At 36.1% G+C, this 18,133-nt stretch overlaps 1 protein-coding gene across 2 annotated transcripts in view; it reads left to right on the top strand.

The window, feature by feature from the left end:
- Positions 1-18,133, top strand: part of cntn1b (contactin 1b) — a 107,512-nt gene that overhangs the window by 50,016 nt on the left and 39,363 nt on the right. For both annotated transcript variants that reach the window (XM_088922559.1, XM_088922561.1), the window contains exons 2-5: positions 8,786-8,918; positions 15,304-15,430; positions 16,773-16,951; positions 17,970-18,065. In XM_088922559.1, the coding sequence (XP_088778685.1) occupies positions 8,864-8,918; positions 15,304-15,430; positions 16,773-16,951; positions 17,970-18,065 (457 nt within the window). In that variant the 5' untranslated portion in view covers positions 8,786-8,863. The remainder of the gene's footprint in view (positions 1-8,785; positions 8,919-15,303; positions 15,431-16,772; positions 16,952-17,969; positions 18,066-18,133) is intronic.

The raw sequence follows: 18,133 nt of genomic DNA, 5'->3' as shown, positions 1-18,133 counted from the left end.
TCCTCTTTTATCATTTTGGTTGATGCATGTTCTAATCATTCCAAGAAAAGGCAGTTTTCTTAGCTAACAAGAGTTTAGATAAGCAACAGCTGCACAATGTTCTGAATTTTGATGGTGAATTGTGTACAGAAGTGATGTGATTCTGGTTCTGTATGCTTCCCTTCATGTTTTATTTTCATTTAGATGGATCTTTATTTAGAAACATTTTTTTGGAATTGGTAAACTATATCAATCAATGATCATGACTAAAAATACAACAGGGTATCACATAACTAAGAAATCATATCTTCGCTTTAGCAACTGATTACAGATCCTTTACTCATGGAAAAAAGGGTATGGAATAGGATATACGAACTGTATCTAAACACAGTTGATTTTTAGCTTCTTAGACTACTGCTTTTCCTGAGAAGTGCTTTCAGACTCCAGATTATTTTCACAATGGACTGATTTAGCAGTTCCGTTGGTGAAAAAACACATCCCAGGACAGATGGCAATTGCAGTTCTTTACTTTTTTGTACAGAAAATTATGTAGAGTAAAAATTCTGTATATTATTTCCACATACATACAGTGTACAAAAATGCTAAATGTCTTTATGTAAATTAAAACAAGCAATAAACAGCTTATGAGGATATGTGGGGGAAGCAGGAAAGCTAATATTGAACAATTGAATGATTAAATTAGAATTTGTTTCTAACAAATAAAGAAATGTCACCACACTGTTAATTAATATACCTGCAGTCTTTTTAAGGCAAACTGATATATCAACATGAAAGAACTATTAGTAGAGTTCCAAAATTTGCCTACACTGTATTGGGAACTAAATGAGAGATGGGTGTCATTGGAAGCAGAAATGTATTCTTTGCATTAATGTTTCTGCAGTTTCATGTATTGTTTGATGTCATATTACATCTTTCTTTTTCAAAGCTAATTTAGCTTTCATTGAGAACTTTTATGCAAGAGATCATTTTCACTTTAAAACAAATTACTAAAGTTACTAGGGTAAATTCATGATAGTGTAACACATACGCATATTGCAGGTTGTTCGAGCCCGCTTACCAGCGCGGTGACGTCACCGCCCTTCCCTGTGACTAGCAGGGACCGCAGCCATCGGGTTGACGGGAGATTTCCCTTTAGCTCAAGTGGCTGGGTCCCTGTTGAGTGATGCTGGAGGCCTGGGTTCAAGTCCCCATTGGTGGGGGGCTGACCTGAGGTGGCAGTGGTGAGGGCGCATACCCATGTGAACCTGAGAGTGCTACAATAGTATATTTCAGTGCTAAGTAAACTGAGTACTAAGATTCCATCCGCCTTGTCCTGAGCCAGCTGATATTTCTAAATACTAACTGAGTATTTCAGTACTAAGTAAACCCTTAGATTAATGAACTATGAAGGGGCATGGGGTGTGTATTAAGGCAGATTGTCCATTAAATTATGAATGACTTTTTTCATCCCCAACAATACTAAAAAATCTTTTTTTTTTTTTTGGAAGGGTATTTGGAACAATGAAAATTGTTCCAAATGTGTATTTCTTGTGTCTTAAATATACTGTTTAAAATTCACTAAAGCATACGAAACACAAGCAAAAACCTTTGCAAGCAATTCCCCTGTAGGGCACCATTGATATTTGTGTCTTTTAGACCTGCTTTAACGTATGTTGTACACAACTTCTCATTAATTGTTTTATTATATTTGTATTTTCCTGAAATCTATTAGATATCTATCTAATTTTACTGTATATTACTTTTTTGTAAATATGTATTGTGTCATGGTATGTGCACTCTTTTATTTAAACATTGTCAAGCAATGAAGAAGTGGTCAGTACTTTAACAATATTTTACATTACATGTATTTTACATTTATACTTTTATTTCTTCTGTTGTGCCTATTTTCAAGAATAAACCAAGCCTGTTGTCCAGATTAGCTACCATTTTACCAGACAGTCCTTCAAACAATAGCACAGTCGAAGAGTGTTAGATTATTAAATCAAGCTAAAGATGTTTTTGCAAATTCAGAAATGTGGCAGACGTTAAGCATGGGCTCTATATACAGTATATCTCCCTGTTTAAGCAAAACTTCCAAATCATCCCAGTCAAATTTCTGCCTTTTCATATCTTATACAGTAAATGTAAATTCCTATACTGAATTCTGTATACCTACCTGTATGTCTGAACCTTATTTACTTTTCTGTCCTTTGCTCTACTGACGTTGTATGACATTTTTCAAATACCCTGTCTTATTTCTTATCTTTACCCACCAGTATAAGCCAGAAATCTTTTTTCCCCTTATCTTTTTTCAGTGATGCCTTGGGGCAGCATGGTGTCATGAATGAGGTTATTTTGTAGTTATACCAGAAATAGTGATAAAGGTCTGTGCATGATCGTAAAAGTACATCCTTTTCCTTATGTATAGTAGTTTAGTGTGGTTGAAGCTAAGAGACAGACCTTTAGTTTTTCATAAACATGCATTAATTGTGGCAGAATTAAGTACTAGATTATACTTAAACTTAAAATTTAAATAAGAAATAGACACCCATGCTAATAAAGAATCTAAAACAATACAAAGCAAGATGTCTTATTTTAACACATTCTCATGCCGCTGACACTACATTGTGAAAGGCAAAATTTTTTTACAAGTTGTGAGAATTTGATCAATAGCCTTATTTTAGGAGATGGCAGCTTTTCCCAAACATGGAATTGGTATTGGTGAGAACTGAGAAGTGGACACACTGGTGAATTTTCACAAGGATTGAAAGAAAATAACACACAATTCCTATGAAGGTTTCCTGTGGTGTTTTTAAGCACCATGAAATCATCTCAACTACATGGTAATGCACAATACAAATTGAGACGACCCATGGCAAAACAAAGTAAGTGTATGATGTGGGCAATGTTAAAAACCTGATTAAACTTCAAAACTACATATCTACATATTCACGGTAGTGGTATGCTTAGTGATGTTCAACTCTAGTTATTATTGAAGTTGTTTTGCTCTTTATTTTTGACAATTTCTAATTGTACAGGCATCATGAGGTTTGGCTCTCCTGCAATCTTCAGTAAAAATAGTGCCCTACAGTATGTGGGTATACTGTATCTCTACCACAGGTAGAAACAAGAAGTTTTTTTGAGGATTGTTATTATTTTGTATGCAAGCAGGGCAGAATATATTGTTTTTTTGCAAACCATCAACTGAGACCAGTGCTGTTTCAGACCCTAGAAAATATACCCCAGAGATTACTTTTGTGTTGTTTTCTGTACCTGTAATGAGAAAAATGCCTTCCATCATGTTTCCAGCTCTAATCTTATGTTATTAACTCAATCTAGAATACCGAGATTGAAGTCATTAAAACTTCCTGGTGAGGAAGCAGCAGGTTTCAGTTGTGAAAACTTAAATATTTATATCCATTAAATTATTTGGTGAAAGTGAGACATTTATTGCTGAGTCATTTTGTTGGCCAGAGTTTGCTTGATTACAAATTTTGGAATTGTCCATCATTGATCTGTTGTGGACATTAGAGTAGAAGTATACTAAGTATTTTGTTTCATATTTTTTATATTATGTTGCATTGTTTTACTATTATATTAGGAAATGGAGTCTAGAGAAATTGAATGTTGTCTTCCTTGGTGACTGTTTTACATTTTAAAAAAGAAACAAAAACAGAAATGTTGAGTGCTTTTCAAGAATAATCTATTCTAATTTTTATTGTTTATTCATGTTTTTGTAAGGCCATGGTGAAACACAGCAGCTCTTTTTCAAAAGGTGTTGCTAGGATACCAGCAGTGTGAAGATGAAATCCCCACTGTGTTCCTCTCCAGCTGCAAAGCTCAAACAGTATATTTAGCTAGTATATGTGTGACTGAGAAGATGCATTTTCTTTAATACACACACTCCCCCAAATGGAATCCAAATTCAATGTCCTCTTGGAATGGAGGTACCCTTTAATATCTTGAATTGTTTCGAAAGTATATGCCATACAGACCTGATAAGGATCTTCAATTCAAGGAAACCTCTTAGACATCCTGAACCTTAATATTTTTATATTTCTTACTAGGTACACACATTAGAAATATGAAGGACAAAAACAGGAAAAAAACAACAACCTAATGTTATTGCCTTTCTTCAGACATTAATTTCTCAAGTTGTGGGACACCTACTGTAGGATGTACATTTCTCTTTCTAGGTCTTCTCTAAAGAATAAAAAGTTGAGTGGATAAAAATTTGATAGTGATTGAACAAATACTGTATAGATTTTCTCTGCCTTCCCAAAAATTGTAAAACAATAAAAATAAAGAAAATAATAAATTATGTACTATTTTTACTATTTCACTACTGCTGGTCCTAGAGAGGCTTCTTATAATGCTTGCAGTTAAATAGTGTGTTTTTAAGCTTTTTAATTTTTTTTGCACTTTTATGGTGTGTACAGGACTTTTGAGATGCACTCTGTAGAGAGGAGGGTTTAAGTCCCTGAATGTTTAGAATTTGCTTAACGGCAGCTATTTCTACCAATTAGATAAAGCCAGCAGCTATATCACCCTGCAGCGTACAACTGGCAACCCATTGAAGCTAAACAGGTGTGAGCCTGGCCAGTACTGGATGGGACACCTCCTGGGAAAGCTAATGATGCTGCTGGAACCAGTAAAGAGATCTCACCCTGTGGTCTGTGTGGGTCCTAATGCCCCAATATAGTGACTGGGACGCTCTACTGTAAAAAGGTGCCATCCTTTGGGTGAGATGTAAAACAAAGGTCATTAAACATCCAAGGACGTTTCTTGAAATTATAGGGGTGTTACCCCAGCCTCTTGGCCACATTTCCCATTGGTCTTCATCAATCATGGCCTCCTAATAATCCCCATCTATGAATTGGCTTCATTTCTTCATTGTTCTCCTCCCCACTGATAGATGATGTACTATATGGTGAGCGTACAGGTGTACTTTGGCTGCTGTAATATCATCCAGGTGGACACTACACATTGATGTTAATGAGGGGAGTCCCCAGAAGCACTGTATAATTATAAGGATGATGATGATGATTATCACTGTATATTGTCACAGATGTCCAAAGGGACTAACCGTGGAGAGCAGGAGAGTGGAAAAAGACCCATATGCGTAGCGGCAGAACGGGAAAAAGACCTGGGCTTGTTAGTGCTAAGAGTTCAGGAGTGCCGTATAGAAACCTATGCCCTCAGGTAGCGGACGTGGGGCGACCTGGTGCTAGGCGGGTCTCAGGACATCCGAACGTCAATGCTGAGCGAGGGCGGAGTGCAAGATCCGGAAATATATAGCCCAGGAAAAAGAGAGGGACCGGAAGGCCAGCCAAGCAGGAAACTAGGGACAGGACAGAGTAGGAGCGCCCTCTGCAGCCAGACATATACGAGCTGTTTCCATAGCTGGTTCATTTGAAAATAAACAAGAAAATAATTTTGTTGTCAGCCACTTTCCTTCCCCAGAATTGGCCTTTCTATGTCTTTTTCTGAATTTTCATGTTGTGAACATGAATTTTTTGCTGCTGCAAGGTAAGCGTGTCTGGTTTTATGAGTTTTTGCTTTTGCAATTGCATTTTGCTGGAGAATTGATAAATTATTGACGTGCTTTGAAGTGTCTAAGGATTGATTCACCAGACATGCGTCACAAAAATTCCATTCTGAAGCTGAGAGAACATTTTTCTCATGTTCAAGGTGCTGTGTTTTTTTGGTAAAAATATATGGAATTCACACATTGTTCTGTATGTTTATGAAGTCTTGCAGGTAAGCACTATATAATTAATTTGTTGATTTATCAGAAAATATCTTCAATGTTTTGAAAACAAACTTAATGGTTGTGTTGAGAGGATTTTGGAAATCACTTGCATTTGTGATATTTTGAGAAATGATTTAAAAAATGTTGCTTTTGGTAATGAAAAGTGTAGCGGTAAAGGCAGATATACACATATACACACGCTATTGGATAAGTCCCAATGGAGTATATTTAGAAAAATATACAGTACATAAATATGTAGAAATTTACAATCAGTATTTGTTACTAAAATTAAATCAGCTTGCCTCAAAGACTTTTTAAAAAATAAATTTGGTAAATTTAAAAATAATCTTTGTCTCATTTAAACATGCAGACAGTATTTACAAGCTTTGAATTACTTTGATGATAGAAAATGGTAACATGAAAGACTTCCATTGTTGCTAATATTAGAGATGCTTGTCTTTGTAATAAAATTTTCAGTTTCATGTAAAATATACTGTGCTGTGTACAGCTACTGTCTGAAGAAATTTCATGATTGAAATAATCTTCTGGTTTAGAGATTAAATATTATTCATATTCCAATGTCTGAAGACTGATTATTTCTAAAAATATTTTTAACGCTTCAGAACATTCCTCAGAAATTTGTAAAGTGCCCGTGAAATTTCATTAGGTTCACTTACAGTATTAAGAACTGTATTTTTGTCATGGTATATGATTTTTTTCACCTTTGTTGAATTTATTAGACCCACTCATGTGTAAGAATATTTAAATGACAAAACATTTCACATTGAAGTGTGTATGGATGTGTACTGCCACTCTCCAGCCTTGGACTTTGTTATAATTATACCAGTAATCTGGTAATCTCAGAATTGGTAACAACTTGAATCTGAATTAACTGTAACATTGAATAATTGATAATTGTAGATTAAGTCCACCATTATCACTTTCTGGATAAATATGTTTGTGACATCATTGTGATCATTCTTGGGCTGAAGTTTTAAAAGTCCCAGGAATGAAAACTGCCACTGATTGGTCTGATTAAAGATGTCCTGTTCAATTGATGTTTTAGGAGCTAGTATGGTAAGAACTAACTGCAGTAGCTTTGTTGCCTCAGTAATCATCTGCATCAAAACATAATGGGACAAAATCTAAGGAGCTGTCCAGGTGATCTGTCCCTTAAAATATTTATATATTCACATGGGCTCTTCAGTTAGTTGACGTTAAACTGATTTTAACTTTTCCACAAAGCTTGTGCAATCCAGCAAGGCTGGGAAATTCAACTTTCCAGTGGTTAAATTGAGCTCTCATTTGTAAATTTGATGTTGTCAATTAAATTAGTAATAGCCTAGTCTGTACCAGTCGGGAATTTAACATCTATTTTATGGGCACTACCCTCGGAATTAATCTTTCTTCATCAAGAAGTCTAGATGACTAATTCTAGTCCATCCACTGTTTTGAAATATATTTTGCAGATATCAAATACAGGAGGATTCCGTCCTGGCTCTAGAACAGTAGACCAACTCTTTGTCCTCGCACAGATATTTGAGTGGGCATGGGAGTTTGCCACCCCTGTCTACACATGTTTTGTTTACATTGAAAAGGCTTCAACCTTGTACCCAGGGGTATCTTGTGGAAGGTGTTTCAGAAGCATGGGTTGCCAGGGCTGATGATGCATGCCATCCCATCCCTGTATTAGTGGAGAGGGTTGCATCGACATTCTCAGTGTTAAACTGTGTCCACTCAAGGTGGCGGTCAGACTCCACCAAGGGTGTGTCTTGTCTCGTTTCCTGTTTGTGATTTTCATGTCAAGGCACATCTGAAGTCTGTAGTGTATGCAGTTTGGGGACCTGAGAGTTGCATCTCCACTCTTTGTGGATAATTTACTGGAGAGGTTTGCAGCCGAGTATGACACAGTTGGCACCTCCAAATCTGAAGTCATGGTTCTTTCCTGGAAAAGAGTGGCTTTCTCTCTCCAGCTGAGTGGGGAACAGATGCCCCAAGTGGAGGAGTTTAAGTGCCTTCGGGTTTTGTTCACATGTGAGTTTACAGAGGATTGTGAGATTGACCAGTGGATTGGTGCTGTGGCTGCAGTTAAGCTGACACTGTAATAAACCATTGTAGTGAATTGGGAGCTGAGACAAAGCAGTTTTCCAGTCAATCTACATCTTCATCCTCAACTATGGCCACAACCAATGTGCAGTGACAGAAATAGTGAGATCACGGGTACGAGAGGCGGAAATTAGGTTTCTCCATAGTTCTGCTGGGCATACTCTCAGTTACAGAGTGAGAAGCACTGCAATCTTGGAAGAATATTGGAGTATAGCTCCTGTGGAAGAATAAGAGCCAGGTGAGGTGGTTTGGGCATTTGGTGAGGATGCCCACTGGGTGCATCCTGCTGAAGGGGTGCCGGGTATAGCCCAAAGAGAAGACCCAGGACATGCTGGAGAGATTATCTCTCCTGGAATCCCTTGCAATATCATGGAAATCCAAGGATAGGTTGCTGGGGAAAGGGAAGTCTGATCTGCCCTGCTCAGCCTATTACCACCATGACCCTCACCAGGAGTAAGTGGTTAGAAAATGGATGGATAGATGGATTTTGCACTCAGGAATAAATTCCCATGACTGAGAGAGTATTACTTTCAGTCTGCAGGTGTAAAAATAGGTACATTTAGCCTCAAGGACCTTCTTTAACTTACAGTAAGTCTGCACCCGATTACCCTCTGATGCCATTTTAATGGCCCCATCAACGGTTTGAGCGACAAGCTTTTTAACACTTTTATGTTTCCCTAACACCCCCAAAACGTACTCTGACAAAACAGTGTTTCTCTGTGACCTCTAATCCAAAAAAACCTCCTACACTGTTCAGTGCATTATGCAAAACTGTAGAGACCTGAACGTTGTTGCTGACATTGTCAGTTGTTTCAACTGCAAAAATGATGCTGCATTAATGTGTTCTTTTTGTCTTTTCTGTTTACCCCACTGACAGATGCTATTGAATTATTTTTTATAATTTATAACTTAGTGATTAATCATGTTTTTCATTTTTTTCTTTTGCAGAAAACCAGGCCTTTCCAGCAATTTTTTTAGTAACTCTTCAGAAAATCAGTGCTGCCCTTGCCATTTTCTAACGGAAAAATGCAACAACTGCCTTTGTTCCTGTTCTTTCTCTTATACGATTTCTCTTATGCTGGTAAGTAAAATATCTGTACTGTTGCAAGCTATTTTATCTTTGACAGTGATTGCTAATTTGAATTCCTTTCAGGTTAGTAATTACTTGTTTCTTACATACTGTACTGTAACTGTATAGGCATGTAGAATGGCCTACCTCATATTATTCACTGTTCTCAAACTGAAAAATAAAGTTAAATATACAGTACATGATATTGGGAGCAGTGGTAGCTCAGTGATGTAGCTTGCTCTAATTCCTTCCAGACAGCTTCCAGGTCCACTCAGCCTGCTTTCCAAATGAGTATGTGGGGCTAAACCTTCCAGGGATAATAGGCTGGCCGGAGTATGATGCTGACCACATCACCTCCACTTCCAGTGTCGGATGGTTGAGAAAAATGGTGGCCCTTGCCCCCCCCCCCCCCCATTCTCCCATGAGCCTTAATGGCCTGAAAAGGGGACCTTAGCTACTGTACCTACCTGATATTTACCTGTGAATGATGAAAAGTCCAGGGCCATCAGTGCTGTCTGTAAAGGAAAAGACTGCTTTCTTTGTTAATTAAATCCTGTGGGATGGCTCCACTTATAGATAAGAATGTACACTGGGAGTTTTTTAGGCTAGTAGGGGAAAAATGGTGGAGTTTAGGATTTGAAAGGGGTGGAATAGAACAATGAAGCCTGAAGTCTTTGACTTTCTGTTACCTGCATGGTATGCCATAAAGAAAAAATAGAAAAAATACCAATATATTACAACACACTCTGAACCATGAAGACTGCTTTGAGCTTTGTGAAGCTGAAAGCACAGAATTTAAGTTTATTTTCCACCCTCAATCAAATAGTCTATGCATTTCATGAAAACAATGGACAGAGAAAAATAGAGAGTACCAGGAATTATCAAAAGTCTGTCTTAAATTGCATGTTAAATTTATAATGCTTCAAGGGGACCATAAAGCTTTATTATATTTTTTTCTGAAAAATATATTTGGGGATTTTTTAATTTACATTTAATTTCCCTGATAAAGTAAGATGTCATGATATTTCACACAATAATTTGGTTTGATATAAAGGAGTTATGAATTGTCTTGTATATAAGAAAAAAAACTCAACTGAGAACATTTGATAGTGATAGTAAAGTGAAACAAAAACGTATCATAGCCACTGTACTTCTGCATACTGTACTGGAATAAACACCTACTGTATAATGTCATAGTGTCAACAAAAAACAGCTAAATCTTCCTCATAAGTAGTTTCTTCTATCTCAGTGTTTCCCATTTTCCCAAAATAAAGGTCATTTTACAGAGGAAAGCTCAAATACAATAATTTCTTTGTCTCTAGTCTCTCATTCTCTGTGACTATCTTATCATCCCTAAGAACCTGGATATATGGCGGGAGGTGAGCCGAAGAGTAGTCCAAAACTGTTTGACTGAGAACAAAACAGTACATCTGCCTTTTCATGTCAGTCAATTAATCAGTCAATCCATCAGTCAATCAATCAAGAAGTCTTCTTGTGAGCTTCATACAGTATGTCAGTCCAGCTACACTTAATTTAAGTCACAATTAGGATTTCATAGTGTGTCACTTTCTGATTAAGGTAAACTACATCACAATTCCATTGTAACAAACGTTGTTGTAATGTCTCATTCAACAACTAGTGAAATGCATATGCAACAACATATACATATACTGTAATAAGAATCAAATTAACTTATAATTTATGGATATATTTTTTAAGAATAAAGTGTGCATATATTGAATTATTGAGTAAATTTGGAGTCATTTCGATTAATTGATCTTTTATGACTGACCATGGTTCTCCTGAGTGACATTGACTGTAACTGTTACACTGACAGCAGTGAGTGTTAAAAGATGGACCCTATGTGGGTGACGAGGAAACAAGAAAGCCGTAAAAGGGTGTTCAAAGTCCAAAAAATACAGAGAGGCAATCAGTTCGTGAATACCATCGTCAAGTTCCAAAAGACAGGGTAAAGAAGGCAATCCAAACGTCAGGAAAAACCAGGCAGCAGACTAAATCAGGAGTGTTTCCCAAGAGTTATAACCCAATACTGAGCAAAGGTAGATGCAGACAGCTAGGTTTAAAGAGAGTGAAGGAGAGGCATGATCATGAGTTAACGCCTGCCCAGAGTAGGTGAAATAAGCCATTAGTACCTGTTACTGTTACTGTAATTAAGTAACAAGTAACAAGGTTTATTTGCAAATAAGCTGTATGAACTCTTTCTGTCTGGATTCATACTGATGCTTAGCACTGAAACAGCTCCCTGATAGTAATGATTTATTGATGTCTGTTGACTCTGTTTTTATGCATTCTTGTCTTGCTGAACTTTAGCATGCCATAAAATGAATCATATCATCTTGCTGAAAATAATGAAGTGGGTTTCCTCTGAAGATGTCTCATATTACTCTTTGGAAGTTGTGTATATCCGACCATATTTCTCCTAGTCTGATGAGGCAAAGCTCAGGCATGCATCTTTTACAATCTTCAAAATTAAAATACTTTTAAAATCAGACACAAGGAAATTAAAAACAGATACAGGAAATAGTACCAGGTCAGTTTTAAGTCAGTGTACCAGTCTACCCCTTTTACCAGGCAAGTAAAACAAAGATACTGTAGGGTATTCCAATTTAAAAAAAAAACCTTGTAAGATTATATAACTGTTTGCTATGATTACAAACCTAAGCATAATGTTAATTATTATCATGCTTTCCAACATCATCTATTAATTCAGATATATTTTCCAATCCATTTTAAGTCCAACTTGTCAGTGGCCCCCAGCCAGTTAACAATGAGGACACTATTATGTTTAAGAATTTCACCCTCTTGGAATTTTTAGATTGTTTAACTCTGGAAGCAAATTAGAGAAGTCTCATGTATGCATTATTGCCCTAGGAATAACTCATTTATAACATACTTTCACTCAATGAAGTCTAATGAAATGAATGAAATAGAGGGATACAGGCCTATCTGTTCTTTTACATGCCTTCAAGCAGCACTGACAATCCAATAGTAATAAATGTCACTTGGTCGGTACTTATCAGGAGGCTAATTGAAGAAGGGGAAAGTAATCCACAACTCATTACCGATTAAAGTTCAGTTCAGAACACCACTTATGAAATGCTTTTTTCCTTTAAAGTTGATCAAAAGTCAGCTTTTATTTTGGGATTCCACTTCTGAGCACAGCTTAAGTACTGTTGCGAAATGGTCCATAGCTGGTTTACTCAGAGAGGACGGTGACAGAGAATAGGCAGGAGGCAGGTTTGCAGTTTCACAAAGGCGGGGGTTTTACTGTCTTTCTAGTTACAGAAGAAGGTGCTATTCACATTTCTATTCGCAATTTACCTTGTGCTTCTGTGAAAATATATTTAGTGTAATCTGACAGAAATTACATTATTATTTAACCTTAAATCTTTAAATAAGATGAATGAGTAGTGATTTCTAAATTAATAAGTAGTGAATGTCCAAATGCTCTAAACAGTTTGCATTCTCCCTGTTTCAGATAGATATAGACTGTACAACAGGCACAATATTGCCGACTTTATAAAGGCAACAGTATGTACTGTAGTTCTGGTTTTGCTGGTTTATGCTGAATTGTCAATGTATGTTATGGTGCAAGGCATAACTGCCATATGTTCCTGGCAGAGTTACTAAAACAATGATGAACTTGCTTGACTGCTCTTCACATGCACAGCCAATGTCAAATCCTTCATGGGTAGGTTTTACAGACATTACTGTATAAAAATACCACTCTTTGTAATACTTCTTTGAGTCTGGCCTGTAAGACCTAGGCTCCCATATGCATATGTAATAAAGAAGACTTCTGCTTAATGGACACCTGGATTGCTGTCATTTGTTTGACACAACACGTTACAACACACAGTTGTGAATATTTTGAATATTTACTGTCCAAGTATTTGTGACTGGGGAAATACTGTTAGGGAAAAAGAGTGTAATCTTAAATACAATCCCAAACAGAGATCTTATTATGCTAATTGAGATACTATATAAAAATGTCCGGAATTTTAGTTTATTTACTTTGAAAGCATAGTTATGGAAGATCACTACAGCTTAGTCAATATAATGTTTTAGCATTTAAAGGATTTTAACTTATTGTTTTTTATATTCTAACTTAATTTGAAAATGTAATGCCACTGGTTTGGTAAATTAATGCAATTATTAACATGACCATTATTTTCTGCACTTTTTTTTCATTTACCTGCTCTTGAGTCACAGTTTTTCATACTCATATCACAATTTAGACAGAACACTAATTACTAATGTTTTATTAACATAGCCGTGGAAGAAGAGTGTGTCAGTAGTTAAGACAAAGTTGTCACAAAATGGATGTCTTTGCCTTAATTAAATTTAAATTTATAAAATATGTATAAGAAAGATGTATAATATAGTTTATATTACTTATGCAGCTCATATGGTATATTAGGGAATACAGGAAAAATACATCCAGGGTGAAACTTTTTAAAAAAAAAATTTAATAAGGAAAAGTCTCAGATTTTGCAGTCTTCTTGCTTAGTAGGAGGGCCTTTCTTTTAATTTGTACCCATAAGGTTTAGTGTTATCTTTTATAGGATAATCTCCCTTATGAACCTTTTATGCAATTATAATTTTAGCAACAAGGAAAGTGTGATGATTTTAGTTGCTTCTGCAGTGAAGAAGCAGAAGTGGTACAGAAAAATATAAATCTAAATAGGAACACTTTAAGAGGGAGAGACTTGTAGAATCATCGCTAACTATTGTCAGAAAAAATCAGATAGCCCATCTTAAACAAATTGGATTTCTAACTTAATATACAAGTAGCCAAAATTCACAACAGTTCTTAATTCTTCAGGTCATATTACTGAAGATTCTGCTGTAATTTCCTGTTCCAATACATACTGTAGGTATTTACAGTAAATATTGTAGAATTAAATCCCAAATTTAGAACCTGAAAGCATGCAAATAAAGTGGAAAGTCTGTTCCGTATAAACAAATATAAGTTGATTCAAACTTTTTTTTGATTGCTCAATCTGGTAATAAACATGTTGTCTTGTAGTTTACTATTTTATACCCCTAAGAGCTCTGTCAAATGTGCTCCAACTCAAATGCTGGAATATTAATATCATAACTGTAATCCCATACTATTGTTCCTGAATTTTAAAGTCATAATCTTAGTTCTAAGTGGTCTTGAGTCATTCTATTGGAATCTCAATGAGTCGGCCTGTAAGAATGGAAAAACTGATGACTCAAGGTCTTTGTGAGTGTATTGCTGAGCAGTAAGGCACAAGATGTTCTTGTGTTCAATTAAATTCTTTACCACATTAATATACTTCCACCTCCCCATAGGTTGGCTTCAACAATGTAACAGTGAGTATAATGCCCACCAAAACATCTCACATATATTGTCTTCTGTCTTGTCTGCCAAGGGCATAAATTTAATCAAGCAGTAAAGCATTCAACCACTCTACCATCATCTCAATTTAGTCTCTCAGCTATTACTCATAATGATATTGATGCAGGTAGTGAGCTGGAGACATCTGCTGATACATGGTTAATTTCTTCTTGGAATTTTTAATGCTTTTGCCTCCGCAGTCTGAAAATGATTGCACTGGCAATGTGATAGATGTAGGTACTGCTGTTTAAGGTGGCATAAAACAATGGTCTAAGGGTAGAAAATGATCAAGAGTGTTGATAGACAAAACAGCAGGCAGCAGGGTGTGCCAGTCTGGATCCGTGGTCATAACAGGCATGGCCTATGCCTGGTGGCACAGTGTGAAAGCACAAAAAGGAAATACACAAGCTGAGATTGGGATGAAGAAGAAAGGATTGTAACATAAATATATCACAGTTCAAAGCACCAGGGGAAAGTCTGAGAGACAAGATCAGGATCAGAGACAGCAGGGTCAGTTATCCAAACAGAGTGCAAGATGGTGTAATACAAAATAAGCACTTCAGAGGCTCAGCAATAACTTTTATAATTGTAACTAGAGCACTAGTCGATCAGACCTCACACCTCTTGATTCACCAGGAGACATGGGAGGTGATTACCCACAGGTGAAGCAAGCTTCCTGTCCGATTGTGTTTCCTCTAATTCTGAATATTTTTTCCAGCGTTATTCTATTTAAAAAAATTGTGAACTTCAATGTGGTGCAAGGCTTGTACTTTTTTTCCACAGAAATGCATCAATGCTACCAAACTGAATACAGTTTATACATATAAGTTTCTCTATTCAATTTTTCCCTTTAGGATTAAACCTAATTATAGTGTACCGTAAATGTAACTTCCAAAACAACTCTATTATTATCAAAAGCCTTTATAGTAACTTTTTAGTAACTACACTACAGTTTCTTCTTTGTAAGAAATATCTATAAATGATTAAATGACAGTGTTTCCTTTTCCACAGAGGAAAGGACAGGGTATGGACCAGTGTTTGAGGAACAGCCAATTGATACAGTCTACGCAGAGGAATCCCCCGAAGCTAAAATTTCTATGAACTGCAGAGCACGTGCCAATCCACCAGCCACTTACAAGTAATACGTTTTGTACATTTTTAGCAAGATCTTGTTTTTTACTTGCATAACAAAAAAGTGCTCAATATCCACCAGCATTGATGGGTTAAATGTCATGGGGAAAAAAGGCAACATTAGAGTAGAACTTGAAATAAAAAATAAATTATAAGAATAAAAATATTGCACTACAAAGTAACAGCTGAATTCTGAACATATCTGTATTTGACAGTTTTTAATTCGTTTTTTTTTTATTTTGCACAATATGAATATAAGTGTTCTGTCAAAATTAGTGTGTCACTTGTTTTCAAAAATAAGGCTTTTTCTAGAGTTAGAGTTTGGGGAGTTTCATTCAATTCTAATGTTGCCTCATGACAGTCTCCTGGGACTTAAGGTCTTTGACAAGTTTAAGTAGGGATGAGCATAGTTCCTTAAGCCTATTTTAATAATAAGAATGCCTTGGATTTGTATAGCTCTTTCCTCCCCAGGGATCCCAGAGTGCTTTATATATACAGTAAGGAAGGATCTATTGAAGTAGAGCACCCTTCAGATCAGGTGGAGAAGAGATAAATTGCTTCAGCAGTTGAATTAAGGGGGGAATATAGATAGGGCAGATGGTGCAAGCCTGCCAGGACACTGTTTGGCAGACAGAGCAGGTGCTGTCTCAGAAGATATCAGTTTGCATATAGAAATAAGTAGACACTATGTCAAGATCTTTGAAGATGATGATGTTACCATCCATAAGACCAGTACTGCATGATTGCTTTTTCTTGGCCCTTTTTCCCTGCCATGCACTGCTGTGCCGTCTTTTTGAATGTTATCAATATCAATAAAGGGCAAAAACGTCTATCTTTAGATGTGCAGAAGGGTGCCTTGCCATGATTTGTACAGTATGTCATTCTTTGTAGGTCAAGAGCAACATCCTGCCTTTAAGTTCTGTACCTTTGAACAAACCTAACACCATGATTCCCAGCATTTAACTGCTATATTTTGGTTGTCGAATTGTGTAGTCTACATGAAGTGAGCAGCTGTTTCAAATTTTTTTTTGTGACATTCAGACTTTGGGTTTAAAAAATGCAAAAGAATACAGATTATGCAGAATATACTGTACTGCCATTCAGACGTTATGTGTATCATAAGTCTATGTGAAGTTTGTAATGCTAAGGTCTAATTAAAGTGTAATCATTGCCAGTGTGTTGTGTTGCAATTGGATGATTTTATGTATTAAGGTATCAAAAAGCTAAAATGGATGGCAGGTGGTTGAGTTGATTTTTAATGTAATTCATCTTTATTCAGTTAGGATGGGTGTTATAAGCTGACCATGATTTTATCATTTAGAGACATGTAGATGATTTTCTTCACCTAGGTGGAAACATAATGGCTGGGAAATCAAAATACTGGAGCCTGATGAACATTACAGCATGTTAGGAGGGAATCTCGTGATTCATAAACCAGACAGAAACAAGGATGCTGGAAAATACAGCTGCATCGCAAAAAATGAATTTGGCACAGTTGTCAGCAAAGAAGCCACCCTCACATTTGGATGTAAGTCACATGTGAATGCACATAACCTGGGTTCTGGTTTGGTGGACAGAAATACATTAAATATGAAATCTATTATTTTCATGGTTCCCTAATGTCTATTAAACTGCATGATGGACTTGTTCAGTGGCACTCAAAATTATTTCACAAATTTATTTCATTTTGTGTTGAATGCTGAACTATGGTAGCCATTAACAGTACATTCAGCAATTCCCTAAGTTGCAGGTAAGGTGTAAGTTCTAATGAGATGAATTTTCTTCTTGATTGCTACAGAGTTGAAAGTGATAATAACCAAAAGGGAAATCTTATCCAGCCACCTCAGGTTGAGCAACAGGAGAAAGAAAGAATGTGTCATGTCCAGTACAAAGAATGTACTGGTGTTATACTAAATACTGTGACTTCCATTAACAGATAACTCTATAGATTTAACAAATAGGCTTATGGATTTTATTAAAATAATTAAATCAAATGCACAAATAATTGTGATCCTCTTCTAGAAAAAAGGAGGATATGGATCTCAATTACAGTTAAAACACCTCAGTGTCTAAAGACTTCAGTGTCTTAAAGGATTTTTTTATGTAACTGTAATGACATTACAGGACTATTTGACTTTAACTGACTATGCTTTGTCTTTAATAATAATATGAAGTAGAAGCCTGCAGATTTTAAATAATATTGCATGTAAATTGCCCCAGTATTTAATTGATATTACACAAACAATTGAAATGTGGGATTATCATAATGCATGATTCCTTGCTAATATTACCATTGGTACAGTGTACAGTAGTTTTTCTGGATTCCGTTCATAAAATGTTTTTATGTATGATTTTAGTTGCACTGTCATTCAGTCACATTAATCATTCAAAGTGTAGAAATACATTTTGAGGCTAAAAAAGCCATTTTCATTTTTGTTTTAATCGTTATTCTATGATTTGTAATTTACATGTACTATTTCTCAAGTAAACGTTTCTCACTTTACAAAGTACTGTAAGTATATTGGAGTTTCTCGGTTTCTGTCTAGATCTGGACCCATTCTCTACAGAAGAGCGTGAAGCAGTATATGTGAAGGAGGGACAAGGTGCTGTCCTGCTGTGTGCTCCACCGCCACGCTTTCCAGGTTGTCACTGTCAAGATAACTTTTACAATATACAGTATGTACATGCGTCAGAATTGTGGGGAGGTCAG

This window comes from Atractosteus spatula, chromosome 8 (genome assembly GCF_055471065.1).
Source record: "Atractosteus spatula isolate fAtrSpa1 chromosome 8, fAtrSpa1.hap1, whole genome shotgun sequence".
NCBI lineage: Eukaryota > Metazoa > Chordata > Actinopteri > Semionotiformes > Lepisosteidae > Atractosteus > Atractosteus spatula.
This window is presented reverse-complemented; position numbering and strand designations above follow the sequence as displayed.